This window comes from Platichthys flesus, chromosome 11 (assembly GCF_949316205.1).
Source record: "Platichthys flesus chromosome 11, fPlaFle2.1, whole genome shotgun sequence".
Classification (NCBI taxonomy): domain Eukaryota; kingdom Metazoa; phylum Chordata; class Actinopteri; order Pleuronectiformes; family Pleuronectidae; genus Platichthys; species Platichthys flesus.
In genome coordinates, this window is record NC_084955.1 from 8,668,827 (window position 1) to 8,682,795 (window position 13,969).

A 13,969-nucleotide genomic window follows, 5' to 3' on the forward strand; every position below is an offset into this window, starting at 1 on the left:
TCTCTGCTTTTTACCCATCTGGTGCAGGACACACAGAGCAGTGAGCGACCATGTACGGCGCTCGGGGAGCAGATGTTGGGGGAGTAAGGTGCCTTGCTCAGGGGCACTAGACAGGGTAGGGAGACTCTTGGATTTTTGGACAGATCAATCCAGGTTCGTCTTTTGCTGTCTCTCCGTGGAGTCGAACCAGAGACGAACCAGAGACCTTCTCTGCCCATAGTCCAAGTTTCTGCCACTAGACCACCACCATGAGAAAAAAGTGTTTAAACCCTTTGTGTTAAACATTTGCTGCTGCTGTGTCACATTTATTAAAAATAGGATCTTGGTCATGTTAGTCTGCAATATTGTCCGAGGGGATTGCCTATAAACTTGCCTATAAACACTTTGGCTGGGGATTATAAGAACATCCTATGTCTGGGGTTTGAGTGAGTGAGTGGGGCTGCACAGTAGGAGCTCCGGTCAAGAACTTAACGATTCAGTGAACTAATCTTTTGAATTAATCATTTTAATGAACTGATTCTAGTGATTGTGGCAATCAAATGATTATGACCTGGCTCAAATAAGTACAGTAAATGAAGTTGACACCAACGCACAACATTCCCTTCTGAAATTAGTGAAGTTTGAGTCACTTTCAATAATAATGCCATTTGATATTACCTGTGCCTAAACATTTAAAAGGGAATTTCGAAAAGAGCAACTAACGGTGATGCAGGACTGTCATCATTGAGTGGTGGCTGGTTGTGTGGCACCCCCTATGGCTGGATCACAAATACTACAGAGGAGATTAAATTAGCATAAAAGAGAGTGAAGACAGGAGAGAAAAGACACGACGAGCTCCTGCAATGATGGTTTACAAACACATCTAACGGATTGTGTTACATATAGCTTTTAGCCTGGAAAAACACACACACACACACACACACACACACAAACACACACACACTAACACTAACACCAACACTCAAGTTAAAGAAAAAAAACTGTCCGTGGAGAAGTTCACATAAACTATTGCAGTCAATTAATGAGATGTAGAGAACTATGCTTGTTGAGGGAAATACCTTTGTACTTGCTAGGCAATGCTGGGGACTCTCTACCAGAATAGCTAGGAGGTAGTAGCAGAATGTGTGAGTCTGTTTTCAAGTTCCTGACATTCTCAGAAAGAGAACAAATTTGTCTCAGTGGCAATGGATGGTGTGAGAAGATTAAAGATTGAGCCCATAGTCAGAACATTTCAAAATCTTCTCCAACTTAGTATGTGATGTCAAAAAGATGAAAAAAGATTTTGTATTTCACATCATCCAGCCATCTCTCAATCAACCTGCACAGTTTGACGTTTGAACAGATTTTGCACCACACATGGTGCAGGACTTGTCAAGTGCCAAAAAGTGATAATAAACATTTTGGGCTGATTGCTGATTGCTTGCATAACAATCCTACCAATGAGCTGCCATGCTGTTAGTAAAATGATCAAATGCTCTTTTTAAAACTAGCTCCCTGTCATTTTCAAATAGCTTTATGGTGAAGTGGTATTTATTTTCTGCTTTACTAACAAGGCCAACATTAATTGGCCAAGATTTTTTTTTAATAAAGATGTCACTTCAAAGCAGCCAGGAAATCAAGCACAGGTCTAAAAATAATACAAACTCCTGCCAATACAGCCTACACAATACATAACGTATCGTACAAGTAAAAATGGGCCAAGTTTTGCACACACACACAAGACGTGTGCAGATAAAATCAACTGTAATCTAAAACAGAGACTTAGAAAAATTGAGTTTTAAGCATCATAAAAATATAAACTAGATTAAATTACTATAATTGTATTGATATCTGAATATCTGAATATCTGAATATATTTTTAAGCACAGGTCAACATACAGTTGTATTAAAAACATATATAAATCGAAGGGGAAAACAATACAATTTGTTTTTTATAATTGAGTATTAAGATCATATCCTACACTCCAGGAACCAAGCATGACACAAGTCTTTGGTAGTTTCATACTGAGACAGTTTCCGTCCAGCCCAATGCACTTTTTTTAAGCACCTTTGTGTTGGTCTTAAACTGAGGTGTGGTCAGCACTGATGCTGCATTGCTATATAAAGGCAGTGGAATGGGATTTCTGATGATTTTGCACCCAAGACAGACCAATGATTAATCAAGCTGCTAGGTGCCACCCCTCTGAGCCATGCAAAGGTTAATTTGAACACAGAAAATGGGCTTAGCTTGTGAAAATATCACATCCTACATCCCTCTGACAGCATAGTCCTCATGGAACACAGACGCAAGAAAAAAACTGTAATTGAAAGATTAAGATATGTTTATTCATATACATGCACAACACACCCATGCAATGGCAGGCAAATTTAACCTCTGCATTTAACCCATCTGTGTGCAGGACACACAGAGCAGTGAGCGACCATGTAGGGCGCTCGGGGAGCAGATGTTGGGGGAGTAAGGTGCCTTGCTCAGGGGCACTAGACAGGGTAGGGAGACTCTTGGATTTTTGGACAGATCAATCCAGGTTCGTCTTTTGTTGTCTTTCCGTGGAGTCGAACCAGAGACGAACCAGAGACTTTCTCTGCCCATAGTCCAAGTTTCTGCCACTAGACCACCGCCTCTAATGTGCTGCTAATAAAAAATAACAAGCTTGCTCTGATTGAAAGGTTTAAACAAACAAGAAAAATGCTAAATCCATCGAGAATAATGGTTTAATTTTATAAGTAACTTTTTTACAGGGAAATGGTGAAGGTGCTGCCATTGAGAATAATGCTCCCTAATTTACCCGTATGATACCATATAAAGAAGTAGTAAGCCATTAATGAGAGCTTAGAGATCACAATAGTGATATCATTTAATATCATGTACTGAGATTGGGCTGAATATTTGAAATATACGCAATCCAACACTTGAGCGGATGAAAGGGATTAAAAATCATCAAACATCACCTAAAGAAAGAACGTCACAAAAGTCTGACACAAACATATTTGTTCTGTTCGAGAGGTTCTGGTTATTTAGTGCAATAAATGAGACTTTAAAGTATAAGCAGGTTGATACACAGCATCCAAAGGTCAGTCTGGCAAAGTCAGTGCATTATTGATCCAAACGAAATGTAATATAACTACAGCACTGATTGAGGAAAAACTGTAAGTTGCCATTATGTGATGTATTACCTCTGAAGGGACGACTGGCTTTGTGTGGGTTTGGGTCGAAGGCCAGAAGGAGGCGAGAGGTGTCTGAAGGCCATTTTTCACCTGCTTCTCAGAAGACGTTCTGGACCATCCAGTGGAACTGTCTGATGGACGGGAACATAAAAATGACGACATTCAACCCAGAGTCTCTCTTTTCCAAAAAATTCCTCCTGGCAACATAGCAGTAGAAAATTTGCAAAGCAGAGACTTTTTTGATTCCTGCATTAGAAGGTATTATGCTTGAAACTTCACCACTGTTGTCATACCCATTGGGGAGGATGCTATTTTTGGAGCATTAAAATTAGTGCGTAAATGTGAACTTGAATGTAGTGGAAAGGCCAAAGGCTTTATTACCTCAGGTGGAATGAATGTTCAAATAGGTGGAGTTTCTACAAGAAAGATAAGGATCACAAAAAACATTAGGGATCATCCTCTGAGGATCATGAACAGCAAATCCCTTCTTGTTTTGGAACAGTAGCCCTGGTTATTGCTTCCATCATCAGGACACATGGCTGGATTTACCAGTAAAGCAAAAATCAGTGAGGCTAAAATAACTACTTCAGATTAGCAGATTATGATATTATAATACATTATAGCTACTTATGACTCCACTTTATGTCACATACTACAAACTGATACAAATATTCAGTCGGCGGTCTTATCTATCTTGCCTTTAGCCCACTGACCCAAATCATATCATCAGTATCATTCACTGTGAACACACTGACCAATGTGCAATGTGCAGTTCCATCAACACAAAGCCAGAGTGACGAGTAAAACAAAGGGTGAAGAATAAAAGTAAGAAACTAGATGAAATAAATACTTTAGGTCCTTTCACTCATTTCACTCTGGAACCTTCAGAAGCAAAAATACTTTTGAGACAATATTGCTTCCACTTCAGAATTGCTCCATATGATGTCTATGTTAGGACTTCTCCTGAGGGCACTTCTCCTTTCATCCACTCAACTCACCTGCATGACTCTGGATGAGGTTGTGGGCACTTCCTGACCCTGCACTGTAGCTGCTGTGAGTAGGACTCCGGTTTTCACTCAAGCTGTGGGTTGGGCTTTGACTCCTGAAGCCAAGGCCACCAGGCTCCACCTGGTTCACACCGGAGCTGCAGCGCTGAGTCCACGGCTTAACTCTTTCTGTTGGAACTGCCTGATTCAAACCACCTGAACTGTGGTTGAGGCTCAGACAAGGGACGTGGTTCTGGTTCTGGTTTTGGTTCTGGTTGAGGGCCTGGACAACATTGTGCTGCAGCAAACTGAGGCACTCCCCAAGGCAGCTCAACGTGGCTGCAGAGGTGGCCTTTAAAAGGAGGAGATCCTTCACCAATGGGAGAAGGAAAAGAAGAAAAGTATGACGTGAGAAAGATGAGAAGAAGCAGCTGGCACTTATTCTACAAAGTTAACCACCCACTTTGGGAGATGCAATGGGGAAAACAGTGATGTGGATTCTCATAAAAAGCAAATGAGTGATGAATCAAGGTAACCTGAGGAGTAGAGCATTGATAACGAGAAGAAATGACCAAATAATGCTACGAATAAAGTCAAATAAAATGTGAATATGTACCCAAGATAAGACAAACCAAACCACTACACAAAGCTAAGAACCACTGTGTAGTAAATGTTGCTCCATGTGGTCACTGTGTGTGCTGTGTTCACACGGTTGGGATAAAAGCAGAGGGTCAATTTCCCCATTTGCATGTAGTGCTTGTGTGTGCATGATTGCGGCACAATAAAGGAATATTAATGGTGTGCTTTATTTGGGTTTTACTATAAGGTGCCAGTTAGTGGGAGCTTTTTCAAACCTCTCTGATTACTTACTGTCCTGTCGTTGCACAAATGCTGCAGTTCAATGTTGAGTGTGATGTTGTGAATATTAAAATAAAAACATTATGATGTGGCACTAAATGAGCAAAAATGTATTTGTGACGTGATGATTCCATGATGCGAACAGGGGAGATTGATTTGGACAGAGCAGACATGAGAGGACAAATCGTTTTGAACAAAATGACACCTAATCTCTCTCCTGTAAAGACAATCATGGTGTGGTACCTCATCCAGAGTAGAGAGGGGTCCACCTTTGGGGGGTAGGGACTCGATAGAGGTGACCAGGTTCTTCTGCTGTCCATCAGTCTGGCTCATCACCTTCACACAGACAGCAGTAAACGGTACCACATCATCACAAGGACCAATCCACACCTGCCTAATCTTTGAGAGCATTTTAGACGGTGAGGTTTATGACAGTGAAGTCACCTCCACTGCCAGTGACTGACGGGAGGGTGCACTTAGAACAAACGCAGATTTTCTCATTTCCTCTCCTGCTGAAGTTTGACAATGTTTTAACACTCGGCACAAGACGCAGACTGGATGCTATGATTGACACGGCTTGATGCTGGTGAGACCTCCAGCATGCAGGATCAGCGACACCCTCTGTAGCTGTTGCTTTTCACTTGAGAGACAGAGATGATTAGCAGTGGGAGCTGGAATTTTAAAAAGGAGTGAAAAGGAAGCTGAAGGGTGATGTGAGTGTGAAAAGAGGATTGTGAGAGGGAGGGTGTTGAAAAGGAGTGTGTCAGGGAGGAATAAACATGTTATATTTTCTCATCTGCTCTTAAATTATTCTAAGGAGATGTGCACATTAAGTTCCATCTTCTGGATTGTTTAAATATTAACAGTGGACTACAGAATAGTGATTAAACGTTACGGCTATTACATTTAGGTCTTAAAAATGGTGTAATGTTCATTTAGTCCTTGAAATTGTCCTTAAGTGTTGCTTTAATAGAGCAGAGCCAGCTGCATGTTGGACTGAGCCGGGGAATCAGTAGAAACTAGAGCTGCTGTGGTATCAGATGGTTTTCATATGTTGTCCTCTCATTGTTAATCAGTTTTACACAGGAAAGAGGATTTAGTTGATTAATACTTGAGTGTAATAGACGTTTTTTGAGTAATTTCAGCTTGATGTCGAGTGGATTATTGGAAAACTTTATTGGTTGGATATGTGGATGTCGATTACCAGCTAGGACAAATTTTAGCACACACAAGCAGGAAAGATAATGTTTACCGACTGCTGAACGGTGAAGAAAGGGGGAACAAAGGAAAAGAGACGAGTCTGTGAAAGAAAGATGATGACCGCAGGAGGTAATTACTACTGACACTGCTACTGCAGAGCAGACTCATGGGAGTCTGCTCTGTGTGTATGTGTGTGTGTGTGTATGTGTGTGTGTGTGTGTGTGTGTGTGTGTGTGTGTGTGTGTGTGTCTGTGTGTGTGTGCGTGTGTGTGTGGTGAGCTATAATGAAGTCGTAACTGTGACTACACAACTGCTCCCACTAACTTTATCCCCGTCACAGAAACTGTAACTCTAACCCTAAAATGGCCCCTAATAGATGTAAACTGCCCTAATTGTAAGTCGCTTTGGATAAAATCGTCCTCAAAATGACATGTAATGTTATGTACACACCAACACCTCTGATCCCCAGTCAGACAAATTCTACACACATCCATTGAAGATTTCATAACCAAGCTATACCCTATCCCACTCAAATGACTTGTTCTGGTGTAAGCAGGTAATGCAAACTTAAAATGAATTAAGTTGCAATTTAATGTTCCTTTGAAGGTTGATCTTCTTTATTTGGAGGCTATCTTCATTTTTTCAACTACTATGAAATTGTATCTCTTTTTCTTGTTGTTCTTATTGTTGAAAATGTGATTCCTATGAAGCTAAGACGTCCTGTAGAACACCCTCAGTCTCATTCAACTAGAACCTATGCAAATTCTCTTTATGTTTTTTCATGCACTAACATGTGTGCACTGAAAAGTGTTTTCTCAAGGGTCTACAGCTATAACAATCTTTAAGTTTTTAGCCAAACTACTGACGTTGCTCTAACAGCAGCATATTCAGTTTGTGGTACCAACCAAGTTTTTGTTTTTATTGTTTAAACTGCATTGTTTGAAATGGTTTGGAGGAGGCTACCAAAGGCCACAATAATGGATTCTTGGATTCAGCATAAGTTAAAAATCTGGTTAAGAAAAGATTAGATGCATTGTTTCATAACTCCTTATTAAAGAGATACTGCAGTATTCAAAGTGTTTTGTCTGTTTCGAAGTTTTACCAAAGACAGTGTTTTTATACTACCAGTTTTGACGCCATTGTACTGTTGTTTCCTGAAGGCAGTTCATGACACCTACAGATTGATGACATCACACAGGATGTTAAAGACAGGAAACTGTGATTGGTCCAGTCATTCCTCACAGCCAACTTTACCTTTAATGTACCTCGCTCCGCAAAATGCGGAACACAAACCACGAGCAGTATCGCCAGCTGCTGGTCCAGCTGTTTTGGACCAGAAGAGTAAAGCAGCCGAGTGGATGGAAAAACATTCTGGCTCCATTACATGCAGTAACCAAACCTGGCTGTCTGGCCAAGCACTTATCTGTACATTTCAAATGGTTGTAATGCAATTAGGAGGCAGAGAAGAAGAGTGATATAGATGTCTAAAGTCTCAAGATCGATGTCATCAAGAGTCTTGAGGTGATTACATCATTGTGAGTCTCTGTAGTTGGGCCTTGTTACAGTGTGTGTGTGAGTGTGTGTTTGTGAGCGTGTACCTTGGCGCTGCTGTCAGAGTGCCGTCTGGAACACAACTGTAGCTGAGTCATCCATAACTCTTGTTGCTTGGCGTCCGGTGCTATCAATTACAGAACAAAGAATCAATGTGGGTTTGTCCTGCAGTAATGAGAAAACAGTCTGTACTTGAGTGAGAAAACAACCTACACATCAAAGGTTGTGTCAGTTACTGCATTGACAGCTACTCATGCCGGTTAATGGAGAATTCTTAAATTCTCCTAGTCATCGTCTAATAACTAATTCCATGAAAATACCCAGCAATTAATTGATCGTACTGGTATAGTGTCTCTAAAGCCTGACATATGGAGCTCTGTAAATATCTCTGTTATTTATCGTGTGGGTGTGTGAGTTTTATATTTCAGTACTTCCTTGTGCACAGTGTTAATCAGCAGTGTTAACTGTTCAGAGAATTGAAAGGGTGAAGCGGAAGGTGCGATCGTAATCTTGTGAGAATTAGCAGCTTGTCAGACTGAAAATAAATCTGCATTAAAACAGTGGTGCTTCAGATACTGGTTACACAATGAAGAAGGATTAAGAACTCCCAGGTCAGTTAAAACTCTTCAAAACAGGCAAAAGGCCCTTTTGACAATGAAAGTACTTTGGCAAAACGTATTCACTATGTTTCTTATTGCACAAGACATAAAGTCCCTCACCTCTGAGTTTGTAAAAATCCCCAGTGGTGGCCTGAATAGTAAACATGTAGGGAAACTCGTTGCTAGAGACCACCATTGCCCCGAGGAGAGGAAGACAACCACGGGGAGGCCGCTGGCTCTTACTAAGTTCATTTAAATAATATTGGAGTTGACCAACATCTGGGTCCAGTACAAAATATCTGTAGGAGATACAAGGGAAAGAGAGAGAGAGATGAGGAGAACAACTGAGAAAAGGAACCTGGGATGGGGAGGGGCAGAAAAGATTAAGATGTTACTGTCACAATGTGAAAATCCCTTAATGTATTGACATTTGAAAGGTAGACCCTCCACTTGATGTCAAAAAGACATTCAGCTTGAAGGTTTTGAATTAGGACTGAAACCAATACACTGGATTAAGATTTTTTATCCAGATGCAGGTGCTGATAGAATTATTAAAGTATATTCAATCATAAATGATTAGTTCAGGAGCAGAAAAAGACGATATTTGCCAAAAGTGAAAATAAATGAGAGATGGGAAAGCATTCAACTGTATCGTGACTTCTATTAATACACTTATTAAACAGTTTATAAAAAAGTTAAAATAATTATTTTTGGAAAACAGAATTGGATTCTATTTTAAAGTTGTATGCAACAAAATATTGTTTCAGGAGGAGAAATGGAGAAATTCCCTTTCACCCACTTCCTGTGCTTGATCCTTCAAGAGGATGCCATATATAGTTCCAGTGTTTTTATGCCAGATGGTCACATGCTTTCATGTGTTTTTCACTCTTTATATTCAGTCTATGGTTCTTCCCATCATTGCTATGTTGTGGCTGGACTGTTGCCTGATAACCAGTTTTTTTGGCTGCATTAGACTAATCAGATGCAGCATGATTTATTAGTTCTCCAGTAAAGATGCTTCCCTGATAGCATATGGATGTGGGCGTCTTCAGGCAATGATGCAGCACTTCTGGTCTTCTTGTGGCCAGGAGAAAATGGATGTGAGCCGAAAGTTGCCCACTTGTAAAATGGCAAATGTGGCCTAACTATCTGAAAACAAATGTGGGCCTTTTTTTGGCAAGCAAGCAGCACTGATAGGCAAGGTGTGATCCGGATGTGAGCATAAAGTGGCCCATGTGGCACCAAACAGGAGCCGACTCCCAAAGCTCCATCATACCATGCCCTACGTGGGCCAGGTGACAGCAGTGTGTGGGCCAAATCTGGCCCAAGAATTTTTTTCCCTGTGGGTTCTTTGTTTAGTTGCACCTTTTTTGTGCATTCTCTGCATCTGAGTCCTCAATTACTTTACACTAGTTGTACCAAGAGCTAAATGACACTAATAGATGGATTGACTGACATTTAGTTCAGACATTTATGTTCTCGACAGACGGATTTTTAATAACGTTGGTTATTTCATCAAGTGAGCAAATGCACATTGTTTTATGACCAAACAACTGCAAAGTTAATGACATTCCTGATGGCTCTAAATAGCATATGTTAGTCCACTAACATAGTGGTTAACATCTGCACATTAACATTGTCGCCATGAGCATGTTAGAATGCTGATGTTAGCATTTAGCTCGAAGCACAGCTGTGCCTCCACACAGTTGCACAGAACGGCTAACATGGCTGGAGACTCTAAGGGCCGGATTTACTAAGAACATTAAAAAGACTTTCATTAAGTTTGCTTGTGCAGTTCCTGCTTTACTACGACAGAGTCTCATTATGCATCTGAACTGCACTTAAAACTCCCCGGGAGATGATGTTAAAAGAGACCTCAGAGTTTAGCAGTGGGATTTTAATGAGATCCCAAAACTAAGAAACAAACTGACAACGTAAACCTCTCGACCCAAAATCTTTTACTGTAGTTGTAAATTTGTCATTTATTTGTCATTTTCTATGGAATGAAATAGAAAATATCCCTTTTTCTCGTCACTCATATTAGTATTACCCACAGAATATTATATACACACTGTAGTCTGCATTTTTACATCACTACGCTTAAGAGACGCTCTTGGGAAAAGAAAAATAAGAAGACATCTAATAATTAATCAATAAATAATTTAAAAAAGAAAAACCAAACCACTGCAACTGTTTGACAGACAGATGTATTTCCAAAACATGCAAACATTCATATATTATCTCCAGGCACATAGTACGTTGAAGACCTAACAGTATCATAAAAAAACAACAGTTCTCAGACGACTGGCTCACAGATATTTTGAAATGACTCTGTGTTTTTGTGCTGAAGCTAGATTTGTTTTTGTATTGTTACCTGTTCAGTCGTTTGATAACTTTTTCCATGATGAGGCAAAGAACATTGAACTAAACTTAACAATAAGGTATTCATATTTATCTTTAACTTCAGAAGCACCATGAAGGAGTGGGACATTACAGCTCATCATTGCAACATCCTGTGCAATGGGGGGTGTCTCAAAACAAGTCAGTATTCATCACTCGTGATTAGAAAAAAGCACAAACGTTACTCCGTGTGACACTGGAGCTCATATGCAAGCTACTGAGGCTTGAATGATTTTACCCTGGAGTCTTTTAGTATGGGAGCGGTATCTCTAAGCACAGATGAGACCCACTGATGGAGGGAGGGACAGGAGCGGGGATCAGGGAGAGAGAGAAAGAGGAAGGAGAGGGTGCTGCGAGGATAGAGGGGGAAAAACCACCAAGTGTTAATGGAAGACAAGGAAATCCAGCAATAAGAAGAAAGAGACCACTATGAATAATTTAAGCCTGTTTTCACACTGCAATCTGTTTCTTCCCCTCCGCCGCTGTGATGTGTCATGTGGCTGTGTAGTTTACAGAGGAGCATCAAGTCCAACTCACATCACCTTTCTTTTTGCTACATGCAGCAGGGAACATGGCAAAAAATCAAGATGTGACTTATCCTAGCCAACAGGACAACATAATTTTTCAGTGTCTTCCACAGCAGTTATCATCATCCCAGTTAATAAACAAACGTGCTGCAAATTGGGAAAAACAACAGCGGAAATGCGTTAAAAAAAAGTGGGAAAGCTGGCTGCGGTTCTATGCTTTGTGTTTTCTTTCTATTTGCAGTGCGTTGAGTTCTCCCGGCCTCTGTCATTGTGACTTGATTAGAAGCCATTTTTACACCATTGCAGTCAGAATGAGTTGGATAAAGACAAAGAGGAGAGGAGAAGAATATGGAGGGACAGGACAGAGAGAACACAGACTTCACTCCACATCCCTTTCACCCTGTGAGACAGGAGGACAGGCAGTGAAATGCTGGAGGCACACATTTTCAATCTGCAGATAAAGGTTAATATTTTTTTTGGTGTGATGATTTTCTGATTAGGTTGTCATGTATGTATATGTTCTTAAATGTCTTAACAGAGATCATGTTTCTTTATGTATATGAAACACCTATCAAAAATATAATAATAGCCTATAATATTAATCAAGAAGGTGTCTTTTGCAGCCGGACTTAATGCCGCTGTAACTCTCTTGTTTATCTTCTTGTCAGATCAGACAACGACAACTAAATCCCTCTGACAGTCTGAGAATAATTATAAAATCAAAATCAGTGTGATGATGCAAACATGATACGGTTGCTTCAGTGCGTCTCCTGTCTCCTAGATCATCTCTGTCAGAATGCAAGATGAAAGCTTAGATCAGGACTTTGTGAACAATGAAGCATTGCATACCATATTAAAACACAGAGCACAACTTGCTGACACACAAAAACACAAACACACACACACATACACACACACACACATGCACGTCTCTCTATAGTTGTGAGGACGCTCATTGACATAATGCATTCCCTGGCCCCTTATCATAACCTTAACCATCACAACTAAATGCCTAACTCTAACCCTAACGCTAACCTTATCCTTATTCTAAACCTAACCCTAAAACCAAGTCTTAACCCTCTAACAGCCCAATGAATTTATGAGAACCAGCCAAAATTGGCCTTCATAACTTTAGATAGACATGTGCACCCATGCACGCGCACACACACACACACAAACACACACACAATAAATTAATCTTGTTATTTCTGAATAAAATTCAAGTGTGTGTGTATACGTGGGTGGAAAAGACAGGGTGTGGAAAGGTAAACACACCGCACACCCTGATCATGGAGCTCATTCGAGATGAGATGCTCTTCCTATCAACTCACTGGGACGGAGAGTGAGAGGGTCAGCGGTTAAAGAGGGAGGAGGAGGAGGAGGAGAGGGTGTTGGGATGCAGGAGAGGGGCGCAGGGCTTTCCTGAGCCTGGATGACTCATACAGCATTTCTGGGACTTCCACCCCCACATCTCCTCTCACTGTGACATCATCACAGATTGAAGCTGGATGAAAGGGAAAGGTGCACATACAGATAAATGAGTGCAGATGTTCTGGACCCGCTCCACAGATTTAATAGAACCAATGGCCCGAGATGGTTGTGATGCGACCCTAGGTCAATGATGGACACCAAATAAACTGATGAAGTTCTGGGGGTAACTCTCAACCTTTAAGTAAAACAAAAAAGGTTTACTGTTAGACTGCTCCACTCTCTATGTAATGTAATGTTTACTGAACCATAGGCGGACAATCAGGGTTTTATATATATATTTATTTATAAATAAAGATTTCCTATTCCCTACAGACTTTTAAGGGGAATGGACACATAATCCTGAGAGGGATCCTTACAGCAGTCGATAGTAACCAGAAAGACATAGTCAAGTCAGGTTTGAGTCGGGATACTTGTAGTGCCATGGTTTTAAACTAGATAGAAGTGGATGCCATGCACCCAGACCCGACCGGAACATTATACAAACAGGATGAGTACATCGTTCAAAACAATGTCAAACACGTACCTGCTCTGCCAGCCGTGGAGCAGGTTGGTGTACTTCCTCAGGACGCCCTCCAGGTGCCGCTTGCTGCGGGTTGTCCCGTGGTGCGAGGGGCCAGACCCTGCGCCGCTGTCCCCGGTCCTGGAGCCCGCTCGGAGCGGAGCGGCGTCCGGGCTGTGCGGCGGCTCCTGCCTCCTGCAGGGGCTGCGAGCGGGGCTGTCGTGACGCGCCGAGCGGTTCATGCTGCTGCTCGGGACTCGTCGCCAGTCGGAGAAGTGCGATGAACCTGAGGCAAAGCGGAGCCAGGGGAGCGAGGTGTGTGAAGGCTGATATCGCAGGTTTGGACAAAGTGATGCAGCAGTGATAGAGTGGGTGGTGCTTTACTCCATCCCACTGTTTACACAGAGGGATATTCCGACCAATTTACTGCGGTGCTCTCTCTCTCTCTCTCTCTCTCTCTCTCTCTCTCTCTCTCTCTCTCTCTCTCTCTCTCTCTCTCTCTCTCTCGCTCTCGCTCGCTCCCTGACGTTATTGCGTATATATTTTGGAAATCCCGGGTTGGTCACTCTACCCCCCCCCCCCCCACGCCCCCCAACAGGGGATACTCCCCCTTCTTCCAGCCACTGGGAATCAATAATGCAGTAAAAGCTCACACAACATCACAAGCTGGCAGCATGGTTGCCCCTCAGTAAT

The 13,969-nt window shown here is 41.6% G+C and overlaps 1 protein-coding gene across 1 annotated transcript in view; it reads right to left on the reverse strand.

Moving 5' to 3' along the window:
* The window catches only part of LOC133964720 (oxysterol-binding protein-related protein 10-like), a 30,370-nt gene extending 16,418 nt beyond the window's left edge, over positions 1-13,952 (reverse strand). The window contains exons 1-7 of the mRNA XM_062398951.1: positions 13,940-13,952; positions 13,301-13,562; positions 8,480-8,658; positions 7,808-7,887; positions 5,253-5,345; positions 4,164-4,521; positions 3,175-3,296 (exon numbers count right to left, since the gene is read on the reverse strand). Of these exons, the coding sequence (XP_062254935.1) occupies positions 3,175-3,296; positions 4,164-4,521; positions 5,253-5,345; positions 7,808-7,887; positions 8,480-8,658; positions 13,301-13,562; positions 13,940-13,952 (1,107 nt within the window). The remainder of the gene's footprint in view (positions 1-3,174; positions 3,297-4,163; positions 4,522-5,252; positions 5,346-7,807; positions 7,888-8,479; positions 8,659-13,300; positions 13,563-13,939) is intronic.
* Positions 13,953-13,969: the final 17 nt, after the last annotated feature.